Source organism: Pelodiscus sinensis, chromosome 18 (assembly GCF_049634645.1).
Source record: "Pelodiscus sinensis isolate JC-2024 chromosome 18, ASM4963464v1, whole genome shotgun sequence".
Lineage (NCBI taxonomy): Eukaryota > Metazoa > Chordata > Testudines > Trionychidae > Pelodiscus > Pelodiscus sinensis.
Genome location: NC_134728.1, coordinates 6,388,470 through 6,412,031, shown reverse-complemented (window position 1 = coordinate 6,412,031; position 23,562 = coordinate 6,388,470). Strand labels below are relative to the sequence as shown.

The following is a 23,562-nucleotide window of genomic DNA, read 5'->3' as shown; positions in this document are numbered from 1 at the left end:
ATTCACCATTGGAACAAACTACCAAAGCAAGTGATGGATTGTCCATTTCTTGATGTCTTCTAAGGACGACGAGATGCCTTTCTGGTGTGTGCTTGTATCGAAACTCAGCTGCTATGATCTACAGGAGGGCTGGGATATGCAGGGGTCAGATTTAATGTTCTAATGGTCCCTTCTGGCCTGAAAGTCTAATTAGTGAAAAACTGAGTGTACCCTAGGGAACAGCCTCTGGGGCGTCACTGTGCAGCCAGCTTGATCCCCAGACTCAGTGTCATTAAGTGGGATGATCCAGGGGAAGCTGCTCAAACATCCAGAGAGGGTCAGGACACCAGACTAACATGGGAGGGGTGGGTGCGATAGTGACATCACAAAGGCCTGTTGCGGGACCTCAGCCTATTGGAGGACAGTGGCGGGGAGGTGATGACCTCACAGAGAGACCCTGACATCATCCAGGCAGGAGAGAGGTGCCAGGCAGGGACGACCTCAGAGATTCCTGTGGCTTTGAAGCAGTAAGGCTCCTTCTCAGGGTCTCTCCTTGGGGACAGAGAGAGAATTAGGATTAACGTACGTGAGCATGAGGAGGAACCTCGCTGGAATTTTCTCCTTCTTTACTACTGATTTTGTGGCCCGTTTAGAAGGTAAGAGCCTCAGAGAGGTCTGGAACCTGTTCAGTCTGATCCACCTGGTGCCAGCTGAATTCTAGGGATAGAAATAACTACGTTAAGGTGATTTGATTTCCTACCAAGGACTTTGTCCCATAGAATAACTGGGCGTTTAAGGGGGTTGTCCTTTTAGGTTTCCCCTTTCCTCCTCCCCTTCCTCTTTCTTTTTTCTTGCTTCTTTTCCCCCCTTTTCCATTCCTCCCTGCCTGCACCAAGGAGAGTGTGTGAATGAGGTTTGCTGTCACTGTGGGAGGCCCTCACAAAGAGGTGGGGCTGGAAGGATGCTCAGAGACTGATCCCCTCCGGTGATGACCTGGGCCATCCTTTTGGACTTCTGCTCCCATCTCTTCCACTGGGACAGCCGTACCGTGGTCCTGACCCCAACTTCCAGCCCTGGGGAGAGCAGAGAGCTGCCTGGCTATGCCAAGGCTTTTTTTTAGCTGCCCCCATGAAGCCCACTACGACGGCTTACCTTTTACCACCTCCAGATAGGATCTAATTCGTGCAGAGCTGCAGGCATGTGCCCTGCTAATGAGATGGGCTGGACTTAAATTCTTTATGCATGCCTGGGCAAGCACGCACCTTAGAGGGAACTATGGACACCCATGGGAGGGCTTAAATACACAACTGGCCCTCTAAAAATGGGGCATCTGGTCACCCTAGTGTTAGTAATCTGAAGGCAAGGGGGAGGCAGATCAGCCTGCCTTTGGATTCAGCGCCAAGCACAGAGACTCAAAACCCAATAATGAAATTTGGATCTGAATCAAGATTTTTTTGTAACCAAAGTTCAAGTAGGGGCAGAGCACAGGGCTTCATTTCATGCATGATTGTATTTCTAGGATACACAGCAGCAACTATAGGCAGCTATTAAAATCAATGGGAGTGCCAAGAAAAGGAAATTACTTCAGTTTAAGGGGGAAGCGTGTGAGTTTCAGTGAAGAAACTATGAAACACACGTTGTCTTCTTTGGATAAGGGGGAAGCTGTTTGTTTCAGGTTTTACATGAATTATAACAATTTGAATAATATGAAAAGCATAAAATAAAGCACTCTCCAGTCATTTAAATATTTCTGAAATAAAACTTTTCATAAATTTCATTTTGTGGAAAACGTGCCATTTCTTTCTGATTCGGGGGAAAGAAGATTCCCCATGCAGTGAAATTCCAAGTTTTCACCAGCTCTAAAGCAGATCACTGGCACTCTATTGTAAACTCTAGTCTAAAACGATAACACAGTGAAGAGATCTCTGTCATCAGATGTATTCTGGGCAGCGTGGCCAACCTCTGGCTGTTCATTGAATCTTGCTAGTGCATCTGGTGGGAGCAGAGGCTGCTTTCAGATTAATCTCCATTTGCAACCCCGACTCTATAGCTTTGTAATAGAGATGTAGCCGTGTTAGTCTGATCTTGCTGAAACAAAAGACAGGACTATGCAACACTTTAAAGACTAACAAGATGGTTTATTAGGTAATGAGCTTTTGTGAGCCAGACTCGCTTCCTCAGATCAAATTCTGGAAGAGAATTGGCATGACCATATATACCAAAAGAATATAATGGAAAAAAAGTGAACACATATAAAACTGACAAATCAGATTTAGAACAGAAGGGGAGTGAGGGGGAGGGCTAGTATCTATGAGATAATGATACTAGGGGTGATAATTGGGGATGCTATCTTTGCAATGGGTAAGGTAATTAGCATCTTTGTTAAGGCCCATTCGTAAAGTGTCAAATTTAAGCATGAATGACAGTTCTGAGGTTTCCCTTTGTAGTCTGGTGTTAAAGTCTTTTTGAAGTAAGATACATGTAGGAAGGTCGTTAAGACTATGCCCAGGTTGGTCAAAGTGAAAAGAAACTGGTTTATCTTTGTGAAGGTGTCTGATGTCGGATTTGTGGGCATTAATTCTTTGGCGAAGCGTCTGAGACGTTTGTCCAATATACATTGCAGAAGGACACTGTTGGCACATGATGGCATAAATTATATTTCTGTATTTCTGTAGCTTTGGTGATGGGTCAGATAGGAAACCTGGCAGCATTTCACTAATGCCATTGTTCTTACAGGATTTTGGCCCCGAACAGTGGAAATCTTGAGAGCGCTGCTAATGGTGTGAAACTTCCACAACTTGGGGCCAAAATTCCACTCAGTTAATCTGGCTGCAGCAGCTGCAAACTTTGCTCACATAATTGAGATCCGAGTCTTGCCAAACTGACAGGTGAGCTCACAGGCATGGGAAGTAGGGGTGCTGTGTGTGTGTGTGGGGGGGGGGGGGTGCTGCAGCATCCCCAGATTTTCCACCTGGATTTCCTGCACACAGGAACTGGCCCCACAGCCCTGAGTCCCAGCCTCTGGGCTCCTCCTGTCTTCAGCACTCCCTGCCACCAGCCCTGGGCTCTGCCTCTGATCCATCCAGTCCGGGAGAGTTGACAACTCTTGGTGTGATTCTACCCTGGGCAGTAAGGGACACAAACAGCTTTTGGGGGGTGCAACTCAGCACTCCCACTTCAAAATTATTTCCAGCACCACTGGGTGTGCTTAACGTTGCTCAAGGGCATGCAGGATCAGGGCCTCTGAAATGTTCAGATAAACACAATTAAATATATACACAACCAACGTGAGCTACTGAGTTAGTAAAATGCAAGGGGATTCCACCTTGCTTTCTTTACTAATTCATACATTTCCTTGGAAATTCACAGAGGGATGGCTAGCATTTCAGCCCTCCCAGCATGATTCACAAAATCAAGCTTGGTTTGCTGACAAATGAATGTATTTTACAAACCACAGTTGCTTAGCCATATGTAGCAGCCCGAATCAGAAGTACAGTTGTGTGCTTGGTGGGCAAAGAGGGTGGGGAGAATTCAATAGGGCACGCTGTCTCACTCTCTTCCCAGTCGAGAAATCTTCCCAGTCGAGAAATCTTTCAAACATTCCGAGACGCAGGCAAAGTGCTGGCTTCCTTTGCGGAGATTAAGAATGTCGCACCTCCCCAGCCAACTTGAGGGAAAGCAAAATTGAAAAGCAAAGGTTTGTGATAGATCCTTGCTGATTTCGAAGCTGTTTTGATTTCTCTGGGCTAGGCTACCTGGGGCTGTATTGTTTTGTGGTGGGTGCTTTTTTGCCTTTACTCTTTTTCTTCTTTTGACAGAACAAAGTACTTTTAGAGACCTGAAACTTTTGTGAAACTCCCAGCTAATGCATTGACCTAGCCAAAGTGTGATGGTTTTGAACCATTCTCAATTACTAAGTGTTATCAGTTCCTGAAGACTTAGAACTTTGATCTCTTTAAGGTGACATAACTTTTAGACTCACATTATCCTGTAATGAAATGTAAATTTCCTCGGAACTGACAGGAATGTCTTTCTTATAATCACTTAACGCTCTGTCAAGAATGAACAATTCTATCGGAGAGTAGTGGACATTAGATAAGAAACCCAGTTTTGGTCTTTAGTGACTTTTTTTGTGGCATGCAACCTGAGGGAATTTCTTATGAGGAGTGGATTAATTAGAAGGGTTTGTTAGCTCCCAGCTGAAAGATCTGATGATAATCCTATTTGTCTGGATTGTTTTTTTTTCTAGCTGTTTTGGTATTAATATGCTTGCACCAAACTGGTACTAAGCTAGTCTATGGTTTGGGGGAATTTCCAGGCTGTAGGGAACTTAATACCTTAGTTTTCCTTTGAAGCTTTCTCTCTTATTCTTTCTGCAGCTTCTAATCAATGTTCCCTCTAATTTTTCCCATCCATGTGCAGATTTTATCCATCTATGTGTGGAATAATTTTTTCTACATGTACTAATGCCTGTGTAATGTGCACCACTAGTAGAAGCAAAAAACTAGCTGTGAGCACTCTGCTAATCAGCTGGGAAGCATTTGAACCTCTCATGAGCGGCCACACAAGCGCACAGCTTACAGCGAACACTGCTTAGTCACTTTAGAGTCCCATTAGCAGCATCTTTAAATTCTCTTCACTCTACTGGTTGAACATGAGGAAAATGAATGTAGGATCAAAAACAAAGGTGATAAATGCAGGAGGTGTGAGAAAATATTAGCTTAGTGGAATCACTGCCTTTTGTTTGTTCTATACAATGTAACCTGCAGCCCCGACTGTGTAATCAAAGGGGTGGCTGAGCATCCCACAAAATGTTTTGGGTTTAATGACTGTGCATTTTTCATCAGAAGAACACTTCCCCTTCCCCCCGATTTCTAACCAGTTGTCCCACATTTTCAAGGATTTTTTTTCAAGTCTTGAGATAGCACGAGGGGGTGATATGCTAAGCAGGTATCTCTTCCTGGGATCTGGAGCAGATGACTGACTCTGGAAAATGTTTAGGAAGCTTAGAACTGAGTTTACCCACTCCAGATATGCCAAGGTCCGGAGGAAATTCCGCTCTGCTAATGTTGCTCTCCTCTTCTCCCATGAGTATCTTCATGGTTTTTCCCACGCAACCACTTGTGAATGGAAAATCTTCTCTGAACTAGGCTATATCACTGCACCTTCAGCAGCACTGTTCTAAAAGCATGCTAGTTTTGTAGAAACCCTAATTTGTGTGTGTGGAGGAAGGGGTGAAAATATTTTTTGTAAACTTCTGTTGTAAAGTTGGAAAATGTTATCTGGAGCTCCCCTTCATGTCCTACCTCTCAATGTACTTGATGCTGATGGGAAGCTGCAAATTTCCCATCACAGCTCACAGTCAACCTCTGGAACTCCTTGCCAGAGGATGTCGTGAAGGCTAGGACTTTAACAGGGTTAAAAAAAGAGCTAGATAGAGTCGTGGAGGTTAGGTCCATTAATGGCTATTAGCCAGGTTGGGTAGGAATGGTGTTCCTAGCCTCTATTTTTCTGGAAATGGGTAATAGGGGAGGGGTCACGTGAGGATCACTGGTTGTGTTCACTCCCTCTGGGGCATCTGGTATTGGCCACTGTCGGCTGATAGGATACTGGGCTGGGTAGACCTTTGGTCTGACTTGGTATGGCTGTTCTTCTGTTCAAATTGACAGTGGCGAGGGGAGAAGGTGGCTAATATACATGGTGAATTCAATATTTTTAATTATCAGAACGAGCCAGCCTATGTAAATGCACGCTCTTCTTGCTGTGAACGTCACCCTTTCCTATTGTTTATGTTTGCCTGTTGTGTCTTGCTTAAATTGGCCCATCTACGAATTGGTGGCAGGGACATTTTTCGGAAGGGTTTGTGCGGCACCCAGTGCTCTGTGCCTGATTGGAGCCTTTGCGACTACTCCTACATTGTTATAACCACCACAACAATATTATTATTATTAGATCCATTTTGAAGGCTGGCCCATTCCCTACCACCCGCCCTCCAGGAAATGCTAGTGCCTGTGAAATAGGTATCATGTGCTATAGGTACTATCCCTGAATTCCTTCCCTGAATGAGTAATGGGAGGAGAAAGAACTCCACATGCCGGAGGCTCTGTGCTGTCAGAAGGGATGATGTCATGGAGACCCTATCAGGATTTTGCACCTCTCCTCTGCACGGCTGAATGGCTACACCATTTGCTCTTTGCCCTTCGGCTCTGAAATCCCTTTCTTCCCCCCTTTCCAGCTGTGGATCTCATAGTCCTTAACCCAGCAGCTCATTAATGTTGTTTTCACTTCACAGATGAAGAAACTGAGGCACAGAGGTGCAGTAACACAGCAGGCCTGAGGCAGAAGCCAGGTCTCCTCATGCCTAGTCTATTGCTCTATTCACTTAGCCACAAGTTTAGAGGTGTGTTTCTTCTCTTGGTAATTTTCTGAGTCAATACTTAGTAAATACTATAAGCGGTGGATGTGTTATACCTAGACTTTAGTAAGGTGTTTGATATGGTCTCGCATGATATTCTTATTAATAAACTAGGCAAATACAACTTATATGAGGCTACTATAAGGTGGGTGCATAACTGGCTGGATAACTGTACTCAGAGAGTAGTTATTAATGGTTCACAATCCTGCTGGAAAGGTATAACAAGTGGGGTTCTGCAGGGGTCTGTTTTGGGACCGGCTTTTTTCAATATCTTCATCAACGATTTAGATATTGGCATAGAAAATAAGCTTATTAAGTTTGCAGATGATACCAAACTGTGAGGGGTTGCGACTAATCTGGAGGATAGGATCATAATTCAAAATGATCTGGACAAATTGGTAAAATGGTCTGAGGTAAACAGGATGAAGTTTAATAAAGACAAATGCAAAGTGCTGCACTTAGAAAGGAGCAATCAGTTTCACACATACAGAATGGGAGGCGACTGTCTAGGAAGGAGTACGGAAGAAAAGGATCTAGGGGTTATAGTGGACCACAAGCTGAATATGAGTCAGCAGTGTGATGCTGTTGCAAAAAAAGCAAACATGATTCTGGGATGCATTAACAGGTATGTTGTGAGCAAGACACAAGAAGTCATTTTTCCGCTCTACTCTGTGCTAGTTAGGTCGTAGTTGGAGTATCGTGTCCAGTTCTGGGCACTGCATTTCAAGAAGGATGTGGAGAAATTGGAGAGGGTCCAGAGAAGAGCAGCAAGAATGATTAAAGGTCTAGAGAACATGACCTATGAAGAAAGGCTGAAAAAATTAGGTTTGTTTAGTTTAGAAAAGAGAAGATTGAGGGGGGACATGATAGCAGTGTTCAGGTATCTAAAAGGGTGTCATAAGGAGGAGGGAGAAAACTTGTTCATCTTGGCCTCTGAGGATAGAACAAGAAGCAATGGGCTTAAACTGCAGCAAGGGAGGTTTAGGTTGGACATTAGGAAAAAGTTCCTAACTGTCAGAGTGATCAAACACTGGAATAAATTGTCCAGGGAGGTTGTGGAATCCCCATCTGTGGAGATATATAAGAGTAGGTTAGATAAATGTCTATCAGGGATGGTCTAGACAGTATTTGGTCCTGTCATGAGGGCAGGGGACTGGACTTGATGACCTCTCGAAGTCCCTTCCAGTCCTAGTATTCTATGATTCTATAAATATGTTCCTCTTCCCGCTGAAGCTTAAAGGTACAATTTTCGGTTTGAGTCAGAACATGGCAACCGGTTTGATCCAACACCCATTAATGAAAACAGGACTTTGTAATATTAAAAAAAAGTGCTCCGTAACAGCCGAGTGTTGTTTAATTAATTACTTCATTTTCTTTACTTAATAGACTTTGGATACAGCTTAATGTCTGCTGAAACCTGTGCACAATTCAGTATTATTCCTCCAGATAGCATTCTCTTTGCATCTGGCAAAATCAAGAAGGAGCCATTTAAAAATTAGTATTAATAACATTAACCCAGGGCTGGTTTGCAAATCCTGGATGGTTTTCTTTGCACCAGGCAGTTTTGCATTTTGTTATAGGAGGGTTAATCTTTACCTGACCACACTTTCAAAATGTGGAACTGTTTCCCGGAAAATAGTGATATAAAATGGAAAGGAGATGCAAGATGCTGAAGCTTTCAGATTGGCAAGGGTAAATTGCAGTTGCGTCACACAGCTGGGCCTCTGCCAATGAACACAGACACAGCAATGCAGGGGTGGAAGTTAGCTACCAGATGTTGCGACGGGCTTGTCTTCCCCTTGCAGCATTTCACAGCTCCTGGATTAAAAGTGGAAGAAATTCTGGCTGACCTTCCATTTTTGAACTAATGAGGCGCTGACACAATTGATGGGAAATAGAAATTTGCCAGAGGCCACTTTGTAACTGTCTGTCAGATTGTACTAAATTGAAATGTTGCTGTAGAATGAATGGTAGAACTAGTGTAGACAACCCATCTATGCCAAAAGTAATAAGGATGAACCATGTGGCTGGAGAAGTGGCAGATGCTGATAATACATTGGACTAGGGCCATGTCTGTACTTACCCGGAGGTTCAAATTAAGATAGGCAACTCCAGTTACATGAATTGAGTAGCTGGAGCTGACATACCTTAATTTGATCTTTCATGCTGGTTTCACAGTGGGAGGATGACAGGAGCAAACACTTTTCTCAAGTTCCCTTACTCCTCACAAATCAAGAAATGCCGATGTCGAAAGGGGTGCCCTCTTTGTTCACTTAAGCGGGTCTTTACTAGACCCGCTAAATCAAATGCCAGAAAATCAATGGCAGCAGCCTTGATCATCTCGCCAGTATAGATGTGGCCCATGTGAAACAAGGCCACTTTAAATGTAGGGACCATGAGATACTGGTGTTTCATTACTTGAATTGGTTTTGCCCTGCTGTAAATCCATGTGGATTCACTTCAGTAGAGTTTGGCTTGATTTGCAGCCCATTGACGTTGACGGGAGTGCTTCCATTGACCTCAGTGAGCTTGGGAGGGGGTCCTTTGTCCTCATCCACCCAGTGTGACAGGGTGCGGTCATAGAAGACCCTTTGGGACTGTTCCCCAGTGTGCTGATCATGCCACTCACATTTGCATCTTGAGGTCCATTCCAGTTCTGGGCTACGTCTACACTGGCATGATTTAGCGCAAATACTCTTTAACGCAAGAGTTTTTGCGTTAGAGTATTTGAGTAAGAGAGCGTCTACACTGGCATGTGCTTTTGTGCAAGAGCATCTGTGCCAGTGTAGACACTCTCTTGCACAAGAAAGCTCTGATGGCCATTTTAAACATCGGGCTTTCTCGCGCAAGAAATTGATGTAGCCTGTCTACACTGGCCTCTTGCGCAAGAACAGTTGCGCAAGAGGGATTATCTCTGAGCGGGAGCATCAGAGTATTTGTGCAAGAAGCCCTGATTTTATACATTGGAACGTCAGTGTTCTTGCGCAAGAACTCGCGGCCAGTGTAGACAGGTGGCAAGATTTTGCGCAAAAGCAGCCCTGTAGACGTAGACGTAGACGCAGCCCTAGTGTTTTATGATTCTTGCTCTCTGGGCTCCCTGCCACCCTGTCCTGCTGGGCCAGATCTCTGGTCTCCCCCAGAGATGCAGTCTCAGGGCACAGTGCCCAGGAAACCATCCCCCAAAAGAGCAATCAAAAAAACGGCCTTGCTGGGCAGACGGCGATGCATAAGGAGCTGCTTGTTGTCAGGCCCGGCTTGCTCAGAAAGTGAAGGAGCCAGGAGGAGGCTGCCTGGCCAGGCAGGAAAGCAGATGGAGGCAAACTGCTCACCACGCGACTCCCACAGTGACGTGGTTGAAACCGATAGCACCCTCAGGGAGGAGTCATTTTGCTCTACCTTTGCCATTCCTCTTAGGAAGCAGAGAGCATTGTTGAGAGAGGCCTGACTGTGGTGTACAGACAGGGCTGTCCCTACCCCAAATATGCAGCTGTGTAGGGCACCACAAAATCTGGGGCACCAAATTGCCTCTCATTTCAGGGGGCCAAGGGCAGCCGCATGCTGTGTATGGGCTCTGGCCGTCTCCAACCCCATCCCCTGGCTCCCCACGCTTAGCTCCATCCCCCAGCTCGCTGCCAGTTCAGCCGCCCCCAGCCCCTGGCCAACTGCCTCAGTTCTGCGGCGGTGTAGCTACCCTCCACGCCATCCCTCTGCTGCCCCTGGCCTCTGCTCAACGCCCATCGAGCCACCCACCAACCCAACCCCCAGCCATGCCTTGCTCCAGCTCAGCACCAGTCTGGCAACCCCCTGGCCGCTGACTGACCCCCTCCCCCAGAACTCAGCGCCCTGCCCCTGCTCACGAGGCGACGGCGAGTGGCCCTCATAGGCTGGAGGACTCAGAGTTGGGGGCGACCATGCTGTGGGTGGCTAGAGCGAAGCTGCATGTTCCCCTTGAAACCGCTGCTTCTCTCCGGCCAGCGGCACAGCACCTGCTGCTACTCCGGAGTCCTCTGGCCCATGCCTCCATCCCGGACATGCTCCAGGTTGCCAGCTCTCCTGGACTGGACCGACCGGCTGTCACTGCCTTAAATGGAGTCGGGTCAGTCCGGCCCGGGAGAGTTGGCAACCCCTGTCCCTCCCGGGGATACCGGTGCTGGGCTGCGTTGGGCACCAGCACTGATGGGGATGGCCCTGTGTGTAAGAATTAGGGACCAATCCCTATATGCTACCATGGTGGCTCCCATCTCTCTGCACTGTACCCCTGGTGAGTGGGAGTGAATATTCTATGTGCATCAGTGTTAGCAGGCCTGCCGAAAGGGGAGAGCAAGGAGGGAAACTGCCCCGGGGCCTGGTGATTAAAGGGCCCATGAGCCCTTTAAGTCACCGCTGGAGTGCCGCCACGGTGCTCCAGGCAGCATTTAGGGCTGCCTGCGGAGGTGGGGGCACTGCATGGCGCTCTCCAGGCAGTGCTGAGGGGGCACCATGGTCCCAGGAGCACTGAGAGCTAGCTTCCTTCAGCCTCGCCCCTTCTGCCTTTGACCCCACCCCTTCTGGAAACATGGAGGCAGGGAGCTCACCCCCAGCCTAGGGACCAAGAATGGCTGTTGGCTTCTCTGAGTGTGCAGGTTCTCCACAGTGTTCTGAGGCAGGAGCAGGGGGGAGATTCAACACTTATGAAATTTTAGGCCGCTTTTATAGCAGCTCCTGGCTTTTTGAATTGCTGTTTGCCCCAAAGCACAATACTTGCTCATTCAGCAGTGGCAAATACAGGTAGCAGCCAGAGCCAATCCCAAGCCTTGAGACCGGGGAGGAGGCATCTCTGAATGATGAATCATAAAGCCCACAGAACAGTGACCTGCCAACATTAGGAAAAGCTCCCATTGGCTTTAGTCAGTTCCAGATCAGAGGCTACAGCACGGGCCCATGAGCTGGCAATGTAGGGCTGTTCGTCTGTCGGCATCAGTAAGGGTGCAGGATAAGAACACAAGAACGGCCATGCTGGGTTAGACCAAAAGTTCATCTAGCCCAGTATTCTGTCTTCTGACAGTGGCCAATGCCAGGTGCCCCAGAGGGAATGAACAGAACAGGTAATCATCAAGCAATGCATCCCCTGTCACCCATTCCCAGCTTCTGACAAATAGACTAGGGACACCATTTCTACCCATCCTGGCTAATAGCCATTAATAGCCACCTCTCCTCTATTAATTTATCTAGTTCTTTTTTTTACTCTATTAAAATCCTGGTCTGTACAAAATCCTCTGGCAAGGAGTTCCACAAGTTGAGTCTCCATTGTGTTGTTAAATACTTTTTTGTTTGTTTTAAATCTGCTAACTATTAATTTCACTTGGTGACTCCTAGTTCTTGTGTTATGAGAACAAGTAAATAATTTTTCCTTCTCTACTTTCTCTACACCAGTCATGATTTTATAGACCTTTATCCTATCCCCCGCTTAGTCATCTTTTTTCTAAGCTGAAATGTCCCAGTCTTATTCATCTCTCTTCATACGGCAGCTGTTCTATTCCCCTAATCATTTTTATTGCCCTTTTCTGAACTTTTTCCAATGCCAGGGTATCTTTTGTGAGATGAGGCGACCACATCTGCATGCAGGATTGAAGCCAGGGGTCCGTGCACACCTGGATGTGGATCTGAATTTTGCCACTGTGAAAGTTGTTCTTGCTCTGTACGGGGTTCTCAATCCCACACCTGCCATTTTGCTGTGAGTTGAAAGTTTGAACTTGCATTGAAACCAGGCAACACCTTCCACGTTAGACCAGATACTTCTCCTCTTTACAGCCCCGCCCAGGAGACAAACCCAAACAAACAACTCCCTGCATGCATCCCCAGTGTAGCATCAGGGGAGCTATGCCAAGAATTAACTTGGCCCTCGTCTCTGGCCTAGTGGTGCCACATGCTATATCAGGTGTGTGGTTATAAAGCTGCGTCCCTTCTGCTCCTTTGTCACACTCTCATAACAATCCCAAGGTTACACAATCTGTGCTTTGAAGAGTGCTCATGGAATAATGCTTCTCTTACAGGCATAAAGTGCGGACTTGGTTCAGTTCTTTCCCATCCCTTATATTGTGTGTCAGAGGGGCTGGGTTATTCTGTGGTAGCTGTGTTTTCACTTTTGCACTGATTGGAACATGTATGCTTTTTTAAAATTGTATTTTAAAACCACCCAGGCAATGCTGGACTTCAGGTTTAATTGGCAACTTGCTGATGGTACTTACACTGCAGCCAACTAGAACCCAGCTTGCTTTTCCATACCTGTATTGGCTACGCAGGGCTGAGAGGGGATAAAATACTGGTCATTGAAACCAAGCAGACTTAAAGAAACACAGGCCAAAGTCTGCTCTGTTTGTTGTGTTGAAACTAGTAATGATCCCGGAGCAGCCAGGGACAACCTAGGCTAATGAGTGGACCACATGAGTGGACCCTCCTTCACCTTAGTGGGCTGCAAGATTGTCATAACCAAGATGGCCTCCTGAGTAGTTTTGCTCCCTGCGCTTGTGTACTGAGAATTTGCAGAGTGGGATGACTGAACTGTGCCAGTGCTGTGATTGGCTGCAAAGGGAGCACACGGCTCTCACAGTTAGGCTATGACTACACTACAGCGTTTCTTTGGAAAAACGGCAGTTTTTTTAAAAAAAAACCCTTACTTACATCCACACTGCAATTGTGTTTTCGGGAAAAAAAATCAAAAGAACGAAGGGATTTTTCCAGCATTGGTAAACCTCTTTCTACGAGGAAGAAGCCATTTTCCAAAAGAGCTCTTTTGGAAAAAAGTGTGTGTGGACGGGGAAGAGGGAGTTCTTTCGAAAGAAGAGGAAAGAGGAAAAAGCAGAAGTGCTATGGGGCCGTTCCGTCCATAGTAATGTAGACGCTATCTTTTGAAAAAGCAGATCACTTTTTGATGCACTTTGGCAGTGTGGACATTCTCTTTCAGAGGAAGTTTTATTGGAAGATCTCTTCTGGAAAAGCATCTTTCACAAGGGTGTATCTAGACTATGCTAGACTTTCGAAAGAGGATATGCAAATTCCTGCGGCATAAACCTCATTTTTTAAGGAAAAGCGGCTTGTCGACAAACGGGAGGATTCGCCGACAGAACCGCGTCTGAATTACTTTCACTTTCGAAAATGAGCTCGAAAGTAGATATGAAAATTCCCACGGAATTTGCATATCCTCTTTCAAAAGTCTAGCGTAGTCTAGATATGTCCCAAGAAGCCTGCAGTCTAGACATAGCTTCAGTGTTGTGCGCAATCAGCACGCACCTCACTTCATGGCCTTGCTTTATGTGCATGTCACTTTAATGATAGTGGTTGGGGGAAAAAGCTACGCCGATGGAAGCCAGCAGAATCTGGCAACCTTGCGCCTGGGCAGTGGTAAACAAAATGTCTTGTGGGCCGCACATAGAACCCCGATGGGCCGCATGTGGCCTGCAGGTTGCCCACCGCTGTCCTGGAGGCTGAATATTCTTTCGCAGATGGCATCAGTGCAAACTTCATTACATTGCTCGTCAGTGAGCCCTTCAATCCAGTTAGCACTGCTAGGCAGGAGAGGGGAGCATGCACCCTTCTGCCTATTTATCAACAAGGGAGGCAAATGAGTCCATGCAGTCAGTGCCGGTTTTGTTGAGGTGGTTAAATATTAAGTACCTTTTCTTCTCTGAATAGGGACAGGACATCATGCTGATTCACAGTTCCTTCTTGTTTGCCTGCACGGCTTTGGGAAGTCACATCCTGGGATATGTCCTCGGTCAAGGTAAGCAAGGGCTCTCTGATGACTTTTAAAACAGGCATTGGATGCAATAATTTAGGATGTGGCCATCACCCGAGCTGAGCGAACAGATCTAGTTGGCCCAAGATCCCACTGTAAATGTTATCCCTTTTCTCGGTTCGTCTGTAATCAGATCACTTTGGAACACGGCAGTGTGTGTGTGTGTGTGTGTGTGTGTGTGTGTGTGTGTGTGTGTGTGTGTGTGAGTGTTTCTATCTGGGATTTAGTTTTGACCCTTTATACTGAGAAACCCAAATGTTGGAATTTAGAACTGGGGTCAAATCCAAGTCAGGCTATTTCTGGTTTGGATTTACGGAAGCACTAACCCAGATTCCCAAAATGTAACCCTGGAAAGACTTAATTTAAATTAAGGCCCCAAATATGAAAGGCAGACTCAGGGGTGTGGAGGGCAGGAAGATAATGTTCTTCCTTTGTCCATGCTGCAGGAGGTAACCCTGTCCTAATCCCCTGAAGGTTTTTGGCTTTGTTTTCAGAATGGAACTAAAACTGGTATAAACCATCGGCAGCCAAAACACTGACCTCATGCAAATTATATTGGCAGTTTGCAAGGTCTCCTTGTCAGTGCAGAATCCTGTTCTCTCAGTGTCAGCTAAATTGCTCCTTACAGTAACTTCCATAGCTGAGTGTCTGAGTACCAGAGTGCTTTTCCATTTCCAGCAAACAAAGATCAGCATAAAAAAAGTCAAGGTGGTTTGCCTTGTGGCATCTTCTATCTCTCTGGGCAGGCGTAAGAAGGAGGGATACTTCAGTTCCTAAATATAACTTGCTAAGTTCCCTATGTAAGTACTTAACAAAGATCCACACACAGAGACTTAGTATGATATTGCCTTTTAGACCTGTAGTTTTCAAACTTTTTTTCTTGTGACTCAGGTGGGAAAAATCACTTATGCCCATGAGCAGGGGTGAGAAACGTCAGGCCTGGAGGCCGGATGTGGCTCCTGGCTTGCCTGGATCCAGCTCCTGAGGCTCGGGGTTCCTCCCCTCCAGTATTAGGGAGCCCGTGAAGGTGCTCCCACCCCTCCTTGCGGCTGGAGCATACAAAATCTACTAGCCTGGGCCCCCCAGGGTCTCCTGTGTGATGGGAATGTGGGGAGTGTCTTTCTCCGTCTTAGTGGGGGCGACATGTCAATGAGGGTTAGTTATTTTGGATGGGGCGGGTGCTTCTCACTTATGTGCGGCCCCCGACTGATTTTTCTGTGGGCTAGCACCCCCCAGCCCCCAAAAGGATCCCCGTCCCTGTTTTAGAGCCTCCCCACAGAGCTCTGGCTGCTGACCCAGTGCCCCACATCCTGTGACCCAGTACTGAGTCATGACCCTAAGTTTGGGAATCCCTGATTTAGACTTTGAACCACCTCTGACTTATACAATCACAGCACCTCCCATCTTCCAGGGACAAGCACTAACTGGCTAAGAGTCTCCATTGTCTGAAGGCACCTGGGGACCAGCTGGATTCAGGCGACACACCCAGGAGTCCTGCATTAGAGTCAGGCTGGTTCCCAAGAGACAGCCATTAATGAAGGATCTCTGCACCCTTCCATATTTTCAACACTGTTGGGTTGTTTAGGCCTGAGCTGACTCAGTGCCACAAGAAAGGTTAGCGGAATTACCGGTAGCGTGGACACATCTGGGATAACTCCACATAGAGCACTTATTTTCCTAGCATGGATCTCCAAGTCCCCTGGTGCTTTCCTAATTCTCTGGGATAACCTTGCTGTGTGTTGGGCAGATGATCATGCAGGTAACTGGCGGAGGGTGATTCAGGCAGCGAGGGGAAGTGTTCAAGTGCTGTTATGGTAATAATCCCTTCTGCTGTTAGCACTGTAGAGCCAGCCCATGTACGGGAGATAGAGATGGTCTGTTCTGGACTGTAGAATTGCTCCTGAAGTTCCTGTGGCATTGTGACTGAAGAATGAGCCGGGGAAACTACCAGTGACTTTTAACAGCTTGCAGGCCTGGTGGTTACACAAATTATCTCATTTATTTTTATTTGTAAAGAGGAGAGTTTTGAAGAAGAAAAGGCGGGTGCAGAGGAGAGAGATGAAACCAAGTTTCCACTACACAGGAGACCAGGACAAACTCTGAGAAAACAGGCCATATTATCAAACAAAACTGAAGATTTGAGGGCTAATAGCAATACAGGAGCACGTCAAACAGATCTAGCTAAATAGTAGTAGAGAGGTAGCTGTGTGTTGGAAGAGAAGTGATGATTACCACCACCTTTATCAACTGTCCCTGTTGTCTCTGACAGTCACTGTTAATATTTATGGTCCTCGTGTCTGTAAGCAATAAACAGGGAGGCTGATGCGCAAGACAGTGAGAGTGATATACTGGTAGCGCTTCTCAGTGACATAAATGCTGCTATTGGAAGGGCCTGCTAAGCTTATGGAGTCCTGCGCTGATATTCACTGCTGGTTTTCTTTCTTTCCTTGTGTCAGACAAATAGCAGGGCAGCATGAGACCGATCACTCGTACCGGACCATCGGGCACCTTTACCCCTATTTATAGTGGAACTTCCCTAACAGTTGGTGGTTTGCATTGGGCATTCAGGGAGCCTAGTGTTACCCACATTCCACACTCTAGTCCCTGCATAATTGACAGTGTAAACAAGTTGCAAGTAGGAAAATGACATAGGCTAGGTCTGCTCTGCAGCTGGTGAGATGAAACCCAGAAATGCATTTGCGGCCCCTCCTGTATCCCACGCCACCGCCAGCGTTTGTTCGTCACAGGTGAGTGTAGGCGTGGGGAGCGAATGCTGCCTCCTTCCTCATGTGAGACGCGGAGGGTGTTTACCCTTAACTATGCTACGGGTGTGAACGTTGCGGTTTGAACAGGGGGTCGGGCGGGCTTGAGGTTCCAAGCTGCAGCGCAAGTCACAAAATCCACAGTGTTGCTTTGAGCATTCTAGGAGAAGCCCCCTTAGCATGAGTCAGGTTACCTGGGTGGGAAGACTCACTGCAGCGTGTACACACCCACCCTGGGGGCTCTAATAATTAACAGGGAGCCTCCTTGAGCCGCTCAGGGCCCTATGCATTTGCTTAGTCCACCTACACCAAACATCAGCATGGAAATCTCCTGTGTGGCTCCTTTGTTCAGCAGCAGGTCCACGCTGGTTCTCCTGTGTTCAGAACCTCCTTGGTAAATGGCTTGTTCTTGGGTTTCTTGAAAGGCAAGTGTCTGTCTGGATTTGAAGGGACGTTATCCATGCTGCGTACCCCTTCGACATGAGATCACCCAAGGCTTTCATTGAGAGCCTGGCCGTCACTCCACATCCATTGGGGAGCGAGGTTACGATATGAGAGTGCAAATCTTCTCCAGGGTAGGCAGACAGCTGGGCTTCCCGGGAGCTGCAGCTCATTTGCATCCAGAGTATAACAGCTCTTTGGAGAGTCTTGTCCTTCTCATGTTCATCTGTGCACGCTCTGGCCTTTGTAGCTAGAGTTAGGGCTGAAAAGCTGGGCAGCACGTGTCCGGCCAAAGACAGCTCCCTGTTTCATCACTATGAATCCGTCATTGTTCCATTCCCATTCCTCGTTTCTGCTCTGGTCCTTCCGACGCTCTCTGCCCCTGCTCTTTAAAAGACCGGGCGCAGAGAGGGGTGGGGGAAGGAAGAAAGACTTTTCATTGCCTCCGTTTTGTTTTCGCCTGGCCACCATGTGAATCTGAGCCTTGTTTGCCCGAAATAGTTGTCTGCTTGCCGAGATGTTTCCAGGAAGTGTCTGGACCCAAAGGTTAAGGTGCAGATGATGGACTGAAACACATCAGCCCTCACTGCCTGAACTGTTGCTAATTCCTGCTCTGCGTCTTGGATCGTGATGACTCAGGAGAAGAGAGCTGGAGGCATCTGAGTGGGAGATGTGTTCGATCAAAGTCGCCACTCAAGATAGTGCATGCGATGGCAGGCTGATCCCTACAAGTCCAGCGGATCAGTTCTGAGCACAGAACCTCTGGGTGTTTCTAAGTCTGCTATCATTAAACCCAAAGGAAGGGAGGGGGAAAAGGTTCTGAAATGGTTTTCTAAGGAATTGTCAAACTTCTCAGCTTTGATGGTCAGTCCAGGCTGTGTTTTGCTTCTCAAGAATGTTCCTTGTTGCCTTTTAATGCCTACATTTTAAGGGGGAAGTCTCCTTATCCGCATTTCTGAAATGTGCAAGGGCACTCATATGTATTTGCAAACCAGGGCGCACTACACAACAGGGCTTTACTCGAAATTAACTATGCAAATTGAGCTACATCAATTGGGTAGCTTATTTCAAAATCGCTTTTTTCGAGTGTTGGTGCTGTCTACACAACATTTATTTCGAAATGGAGCACTCTTCCTTCAACTTCCCTTACTCCTCATACAATGAGGGTTACAGAAGTTGGAATAAGAAGTCCTCCAGCTTGACAGTATTTCGACATTGTCAAAATAACTGCCGGCTGTGTAGATGTGGACTATGTTATTTTGAAATAACGCTGCCGTGTAGACATAGCCTTACTGGCCAATGCAACTACTAATTCTATGCTTGGCTCCGTATATGGGAATTCACTTGCCCTTTTTAAACGTGCAAATGCAGCTTTTTAAACTGTGCACATGTAACTGCATTCCTAATTTTTGCATTCGGGTACTACACTTGTGTGCACAAAGACACCTTGCCATTTGCAGTCTTCATTACCAGTTTGCATGTGTATTTTTGCTGCATGGTTTTGAAAAGGCTTTTGAAGGCCACACACCCATGTTGAATTTCGTGGGGGCAAGTGGGGAAACCTACTGAAAAGTTGGCTTTTAATGTATATGTGCTATTCTGGCAGAGGACTATACATCTGCCGGGTTTACACTCTCCAGCCAATCACGCGGAGGTATTTTGTAGCTATGTTGCAGCTAAGAATCATCAGCATTTAAGAGAAACCTGAGTGCAGGGCGCTACCTGGAAGATAAAGGACCTCTCCGAAATGGAATTTTGAGGCGAGTGGGTGTCCAGGAAACCAGGTTGCAGAAACTGCTAGGCCTGATTGCCCACACCCTGGTCATAATACTCAGGGCCACAAGACACTGTAAATCTGCTTCTGCCTGCTGTTCTCTTTCTTCTGCATTTGTTGGTTGTTTGCTGCCTTCCTGCAGCAGCAGGAGGCTTTGGGCCTGGTCCAAGCTGGAGCCTGTTGCCTCCGCAGTTCTCAGTCCTGTCAGGGGCTGTTATTTACCCTTGGTCGGGTTTGTATTTTTTTCACATCTGGCCTCTGAACTGCTGGAAAACTCTCTCGCTGCAGAATCGTGGCGCACAGAATCTCTGGGGGTATGTCTACACTACCCCGCTAGTTCGAACTAGCGGGGTAATGTAGGCATACCGCACTTACAAATGAAGCCCGGGATTTGAATTTCCCAGGCTTCATTTGCATAAGCGGGGAGCCGCCATTTTTAAAGCCCCGCTGGTTCGAACCCCGTGCAGCGCGGCTACACGGGGCACGAACTAGGTAGTTCGAACTAGGCTTCCTAGTTCGAACTACCGAAACTGCACGGGGTTCGAACCAGCGGGGTTTTAAAAATGGCAGCTCCCCGCTTATGCAAATGAAGCCCGGGAAATTCAAATCCCGGGCTTCATTTGCAAGTGCGGTATGCCTACATTACCCTCCTAGTTTGAACTAGCGGGGTAGTGTAGACATACCCTGGGTTTGTTACTCCTTGCCAGCCCACATCTGACGGGGGCCTCTTTGGGTAGCTTTTGCCTTGTTCATGGCAGCCCCACGTCGATGAATTCCGAATCCCGAGGTGTTTGGGGTGTAATTCGCATCCCAAGGAGATGCACCCACGCTAGCGCCGACAGCGTTAGCCGCCTCGAGACCCTAGCTGAGCACTTGGAGCTGTTCGCCCCGCCCGCCACCGCGGCTGAGCTCTGTTTTTAGTGCATTCATTTGATCAGGATATGTCCCCTCAGGCTGGGAATGACACTCCTTGCTCTCAATGCAGCCATTACGCTATAGTGTCACAGGCCAACTAGTACAAAAGCCCTTGGAACTGCTCTGGTCTCTGCTGCTTTTACCATTTACCCATCTACATGGCTATCCTCCCCCCTTGTTACTTGAGCTGCTCGGCTTGCCAGCGACAACAGAAGAAGGGTGTCTTGCTCCGCAGGTTGCAAACCCTTTGGCTGGTTCTGATAAACCTTTGAAAGCCCTGGCTGGTCCAAGCCATGACAAGCGGAGGGAGAGTCCCCATTAGACTCCATTGTTTTTAGCAGGTTTTGTGTCCCTCCGGGGTCTCGTATTTAAAATGTTTATATATATTTGCATTGGGTTTAAAATTGCTGTAAGCCGCCTCGAATATTTTAAAGAGAGAGGCGGGGTACAAATTTTGAAATAAATAAATAGACGGGAGGGAGGAAAAGGGGGGACACGGAACCTACTCCTCGAAATCACGGAGTAAATGAAGGGCTCACCCCGGGTTCAGTCCATGGTTTTGAGCAGTAGGTTCCGTGTAGGCAGGTTTTCCTCCCTCTCATCTAATGGAGAATCCAGCCTGGGACTGTCAGTGGGCCGGGGAAGGGGAACTGTCTGTTACTGGTCCCCAAGTCCTGCCCCTTCCCAACATTGCCCCACCCTCTCCCCCATGGCATCCCATCCCCCAAGCACCAAACCAGGGGAGTTTGGTGCGCTCCATGGTGGCAGCGTTTGCGCCCGGGCCCTCTTCATGGCAGCAGGAGCCATGGGGGAAGCAGAGTGCACTGGGGTGAGGGGGGCACTTGCTCTGCTGCACTTCACTTCCGTACAGTGGCAGAAACCGTGGGGAACGTGGGGGGGGGGGGGGGGGCGCCACCGCTGCTACCCTGTATCGCCAGGCCCCACTAATGATACCAAGCCATGTGCTCGGGGGATGGGGTGCCTTGGGGAGAGGGCGGGGCAATGGCGGGAAGGGGCGGAGCTTAGAGGCTGGTAATGGATAAGCCCCTCCCTGTCCCTTTGTGATCCCAGGCCAGACTGTGCAATCTGGACAGGCTGGAAGTTTGAGACCCCTGGACTGCCAGGTCCATTTGCAAGGCAGATAGGTACGTGTGGATGATGCACTGCCTGCCCACAGGCACCGCTCTACTTAGCACGAGTGATGTTTCTGCTTTTCCTCCAGGGCCAAGCCGGTTGAAACTGGCCGTCCTCTCGGAAGACAGGCTGCAGATGAAATGGAGAGAAACGGAAGGGAACACCGACGGATACAAGGTCCAAGTGAAGCCCATGGCAGGTGCGTTTTGCTGGGATCTGGGCATGGGGCTGCAAGGTGGCAGGAGCTGGCTGAGCCCAACTTTCAGCTCATGCGGGGGCAAGGGAATGTGGGTTTGTCAGTCAGCTCCATGTTAGAGCTGCTGTCCTGGAGGGGGAAAGGGGTGCTGCTGCTGGCTGTGATGGTCTGAATAATCTTTACCCATTAGGGGTAATAGAAACTCCTTGCGCCCTTCCCAACTCCTCTCAGGGCTGCTGAAACAGCAGCATTTCTGGCTCGGATTTCCAAAGCCACCTCAAGGAGCCTGGGAACCAACTTCCACTCAAAGCCCAGGAAAGCTAAGCTCCTAACTCCCTTAGGCACCCCGGGACTCTTGTACTTTTAAATCTGCTGCTTTTTCACCAGGGGTCTTCGAAGCTCCGTGGCGTGTCTGTGTTTTATCTTGTGCCTTCTGTCCAGATTTACAGCTTGTGCATTCCCTCAGGGGATGGTCTACAGCAGTGGTCCCCAGCGTGGCCCCGCCCCCGGATGCGCGGCGTGTGAGTGGCCCCGCCCCCAAATGTGCGGCGCATAAGCAGCCCTGCTCCTGGGCACCCGGCAGCCCCAAAAGGTTGGGGACCACTGGTCTAGAGCATTGTTTGCCCACAGCCCCTTGGCTTGTGCACACAGTCTGATCTGTGTTTCTACCTCGTCTTGCCAAAGTGGTGGGAGAGCTCCTCTACCAGGCCCCTTTTCCCTGTTCCTGACGTCTTGACTCCGCTTCTGCATATAAATACAGTCCCTGAGTGACTGGCAAGAGTTTGTGTCTCATGCCAGGGGATCTCCCAGCCCCCTCCAGGTGACAGCACACGTGTGGCCTGGGCTGATTTTGTCATCCCTGGAACAACACCCACTTTGATACCACTTTGTGCACTGACAGTGCTATGCCCGATGCCTTAACTTTTCACATTGTGATTTGCAGGGCACCTCCCTCTGCAGCCTTGAACATTTTACAGGAATTAAGTCCGCTAAAGTAATAGTAAATTCACAAAAACCCACAAGAGTGCTCACCACTCACATTCAGACTATAAACTCCCTCCTCCAACAGACAGAAATCCATCTGAATTCTTCTGCCCCTTTGGGTAGGGGGTAGGGCAGTGTTCCCTGTAAACCGAGTGCATGAGTGGCCACCCAGGAGACAGTCAAATGCTGCCAGATGATTAGCAGTGCACCCACAGCCAGCAGCACGTGTTTCTATTGGTGGTGCACAGCTGCACATGATATAGTGCATGTAACAAAATTTATTCTGCACGTGGATGGGGAAAAAATGAGAGGGAACATTGGTTGGGGCGTAGATTTTGTAGAATTTCTAGACTGTAGAAGACTAGACTGCGGATCCAGTTCCAGAGCTGAGGCGCCTACATGGGCAACATGCTCTCTTAGCTGGGAGATTTTAGTGGAGCACATTTGCTGAGTTTCAGTGGTGTATCCTGGCTGTGTCACGGTCCCTGGCAGTAAGGCAGAGGAAGGGAGCTACCAGTGAGGGGCGCAAGCAAACACACCTCTTGTTGGATGGGCTTTTACCAACCCAGCTTCTAGCTCCAGTGGTTTTCCTGGTGCTCAGATTTGAAGGCTGGTTTCCAGACGGTAAAGAAGACGTCAGTTCGGAAGCTCGGGGGTCAGAAACCTGCCAGTCATGGTTGTTTCAGGCGGCTGAACCTGTCAGTGTAGCAGTCCTGGGCACAGTTGTCTCCTCTCAATGTCTCTCTTCCTCTTGGCTCTGTGACAACAAACTCCACTCCATCCGCCTCACCAGAGATGTCACATTACCGCTGAAGCGAGCGTGGGTTGGGGTCGGCGTCAGGAGACTCCTTCCTCTCTTCCCCCTCAGGCTTATTTGAATTGCGGTCTGAGATCTTTCCAGGAGCCTCAGACCTCCTGGCGTGCCAGCCGAGGTGGGTTATGGTGGTTGGGACAGAGTTCCCCAGCATAGCAGGTTGCGTTGCTTTAACTCACACATTCCTGCAGTAAGCCGAAGAAGGACCGGGCCTGAAACCCCGGGGGAACGCCGCCTCGGATACAAAGCCCTTAGCAACCTCACGGCTCCGCTCCACCCAGCAGCTCCTGCCTTGGACTGATGTGGTGGGGCCCTCAGCCTCCTAGGAAGCTGCCCTGGGCAGCCAAAATTCCTATGTACCACCCCCGACTGAC

The 23,562-nt window shown here is 48.2% G+C and overlaps 1 protein-coding gene across 9 annotated transcripts in view; it reads left to right on the top strand.

Annotated features, from left to right (window-relative positions):
• The first annotated feature begins 574 nt into the window (after positions 1-574).
• The window catches only part of COL20A1 (collagen type XX alpha 1 chain), a 122,538-nt gene continuing 99,550 nt past the window's right edge, over positions 575-23,562 (top strand). For 4 of the 9 annotated variants that reach the window (XM_075901042.1, XM_075901045.1, XM_075901047.1 and 1 more), the window contains exons 1-3: positions 3,487-3,676; positions 14,066-14,153; positions 21,283-21,393. In XM_075901042.1, coding sequence (XP_075757157.1) covers positions 14,078-14,153; positions 21,283-21,393 — 187 coding nt within the window. In that variant the 5' untranslated portion in view covers positions 3,487-3,676; positions 14,066-14,077. Of the gene's footprint in view, positions 636-3,486; positions 3,677-14,065; positions 14,154-21,282; positions 21,394-23,562 lie in introns of those variants that run through there. The other 5 variants (XM_075901049.1, XM_075901046.1, XM_075901044.1 and 2 more) reach the window with 2 other exon arrangements.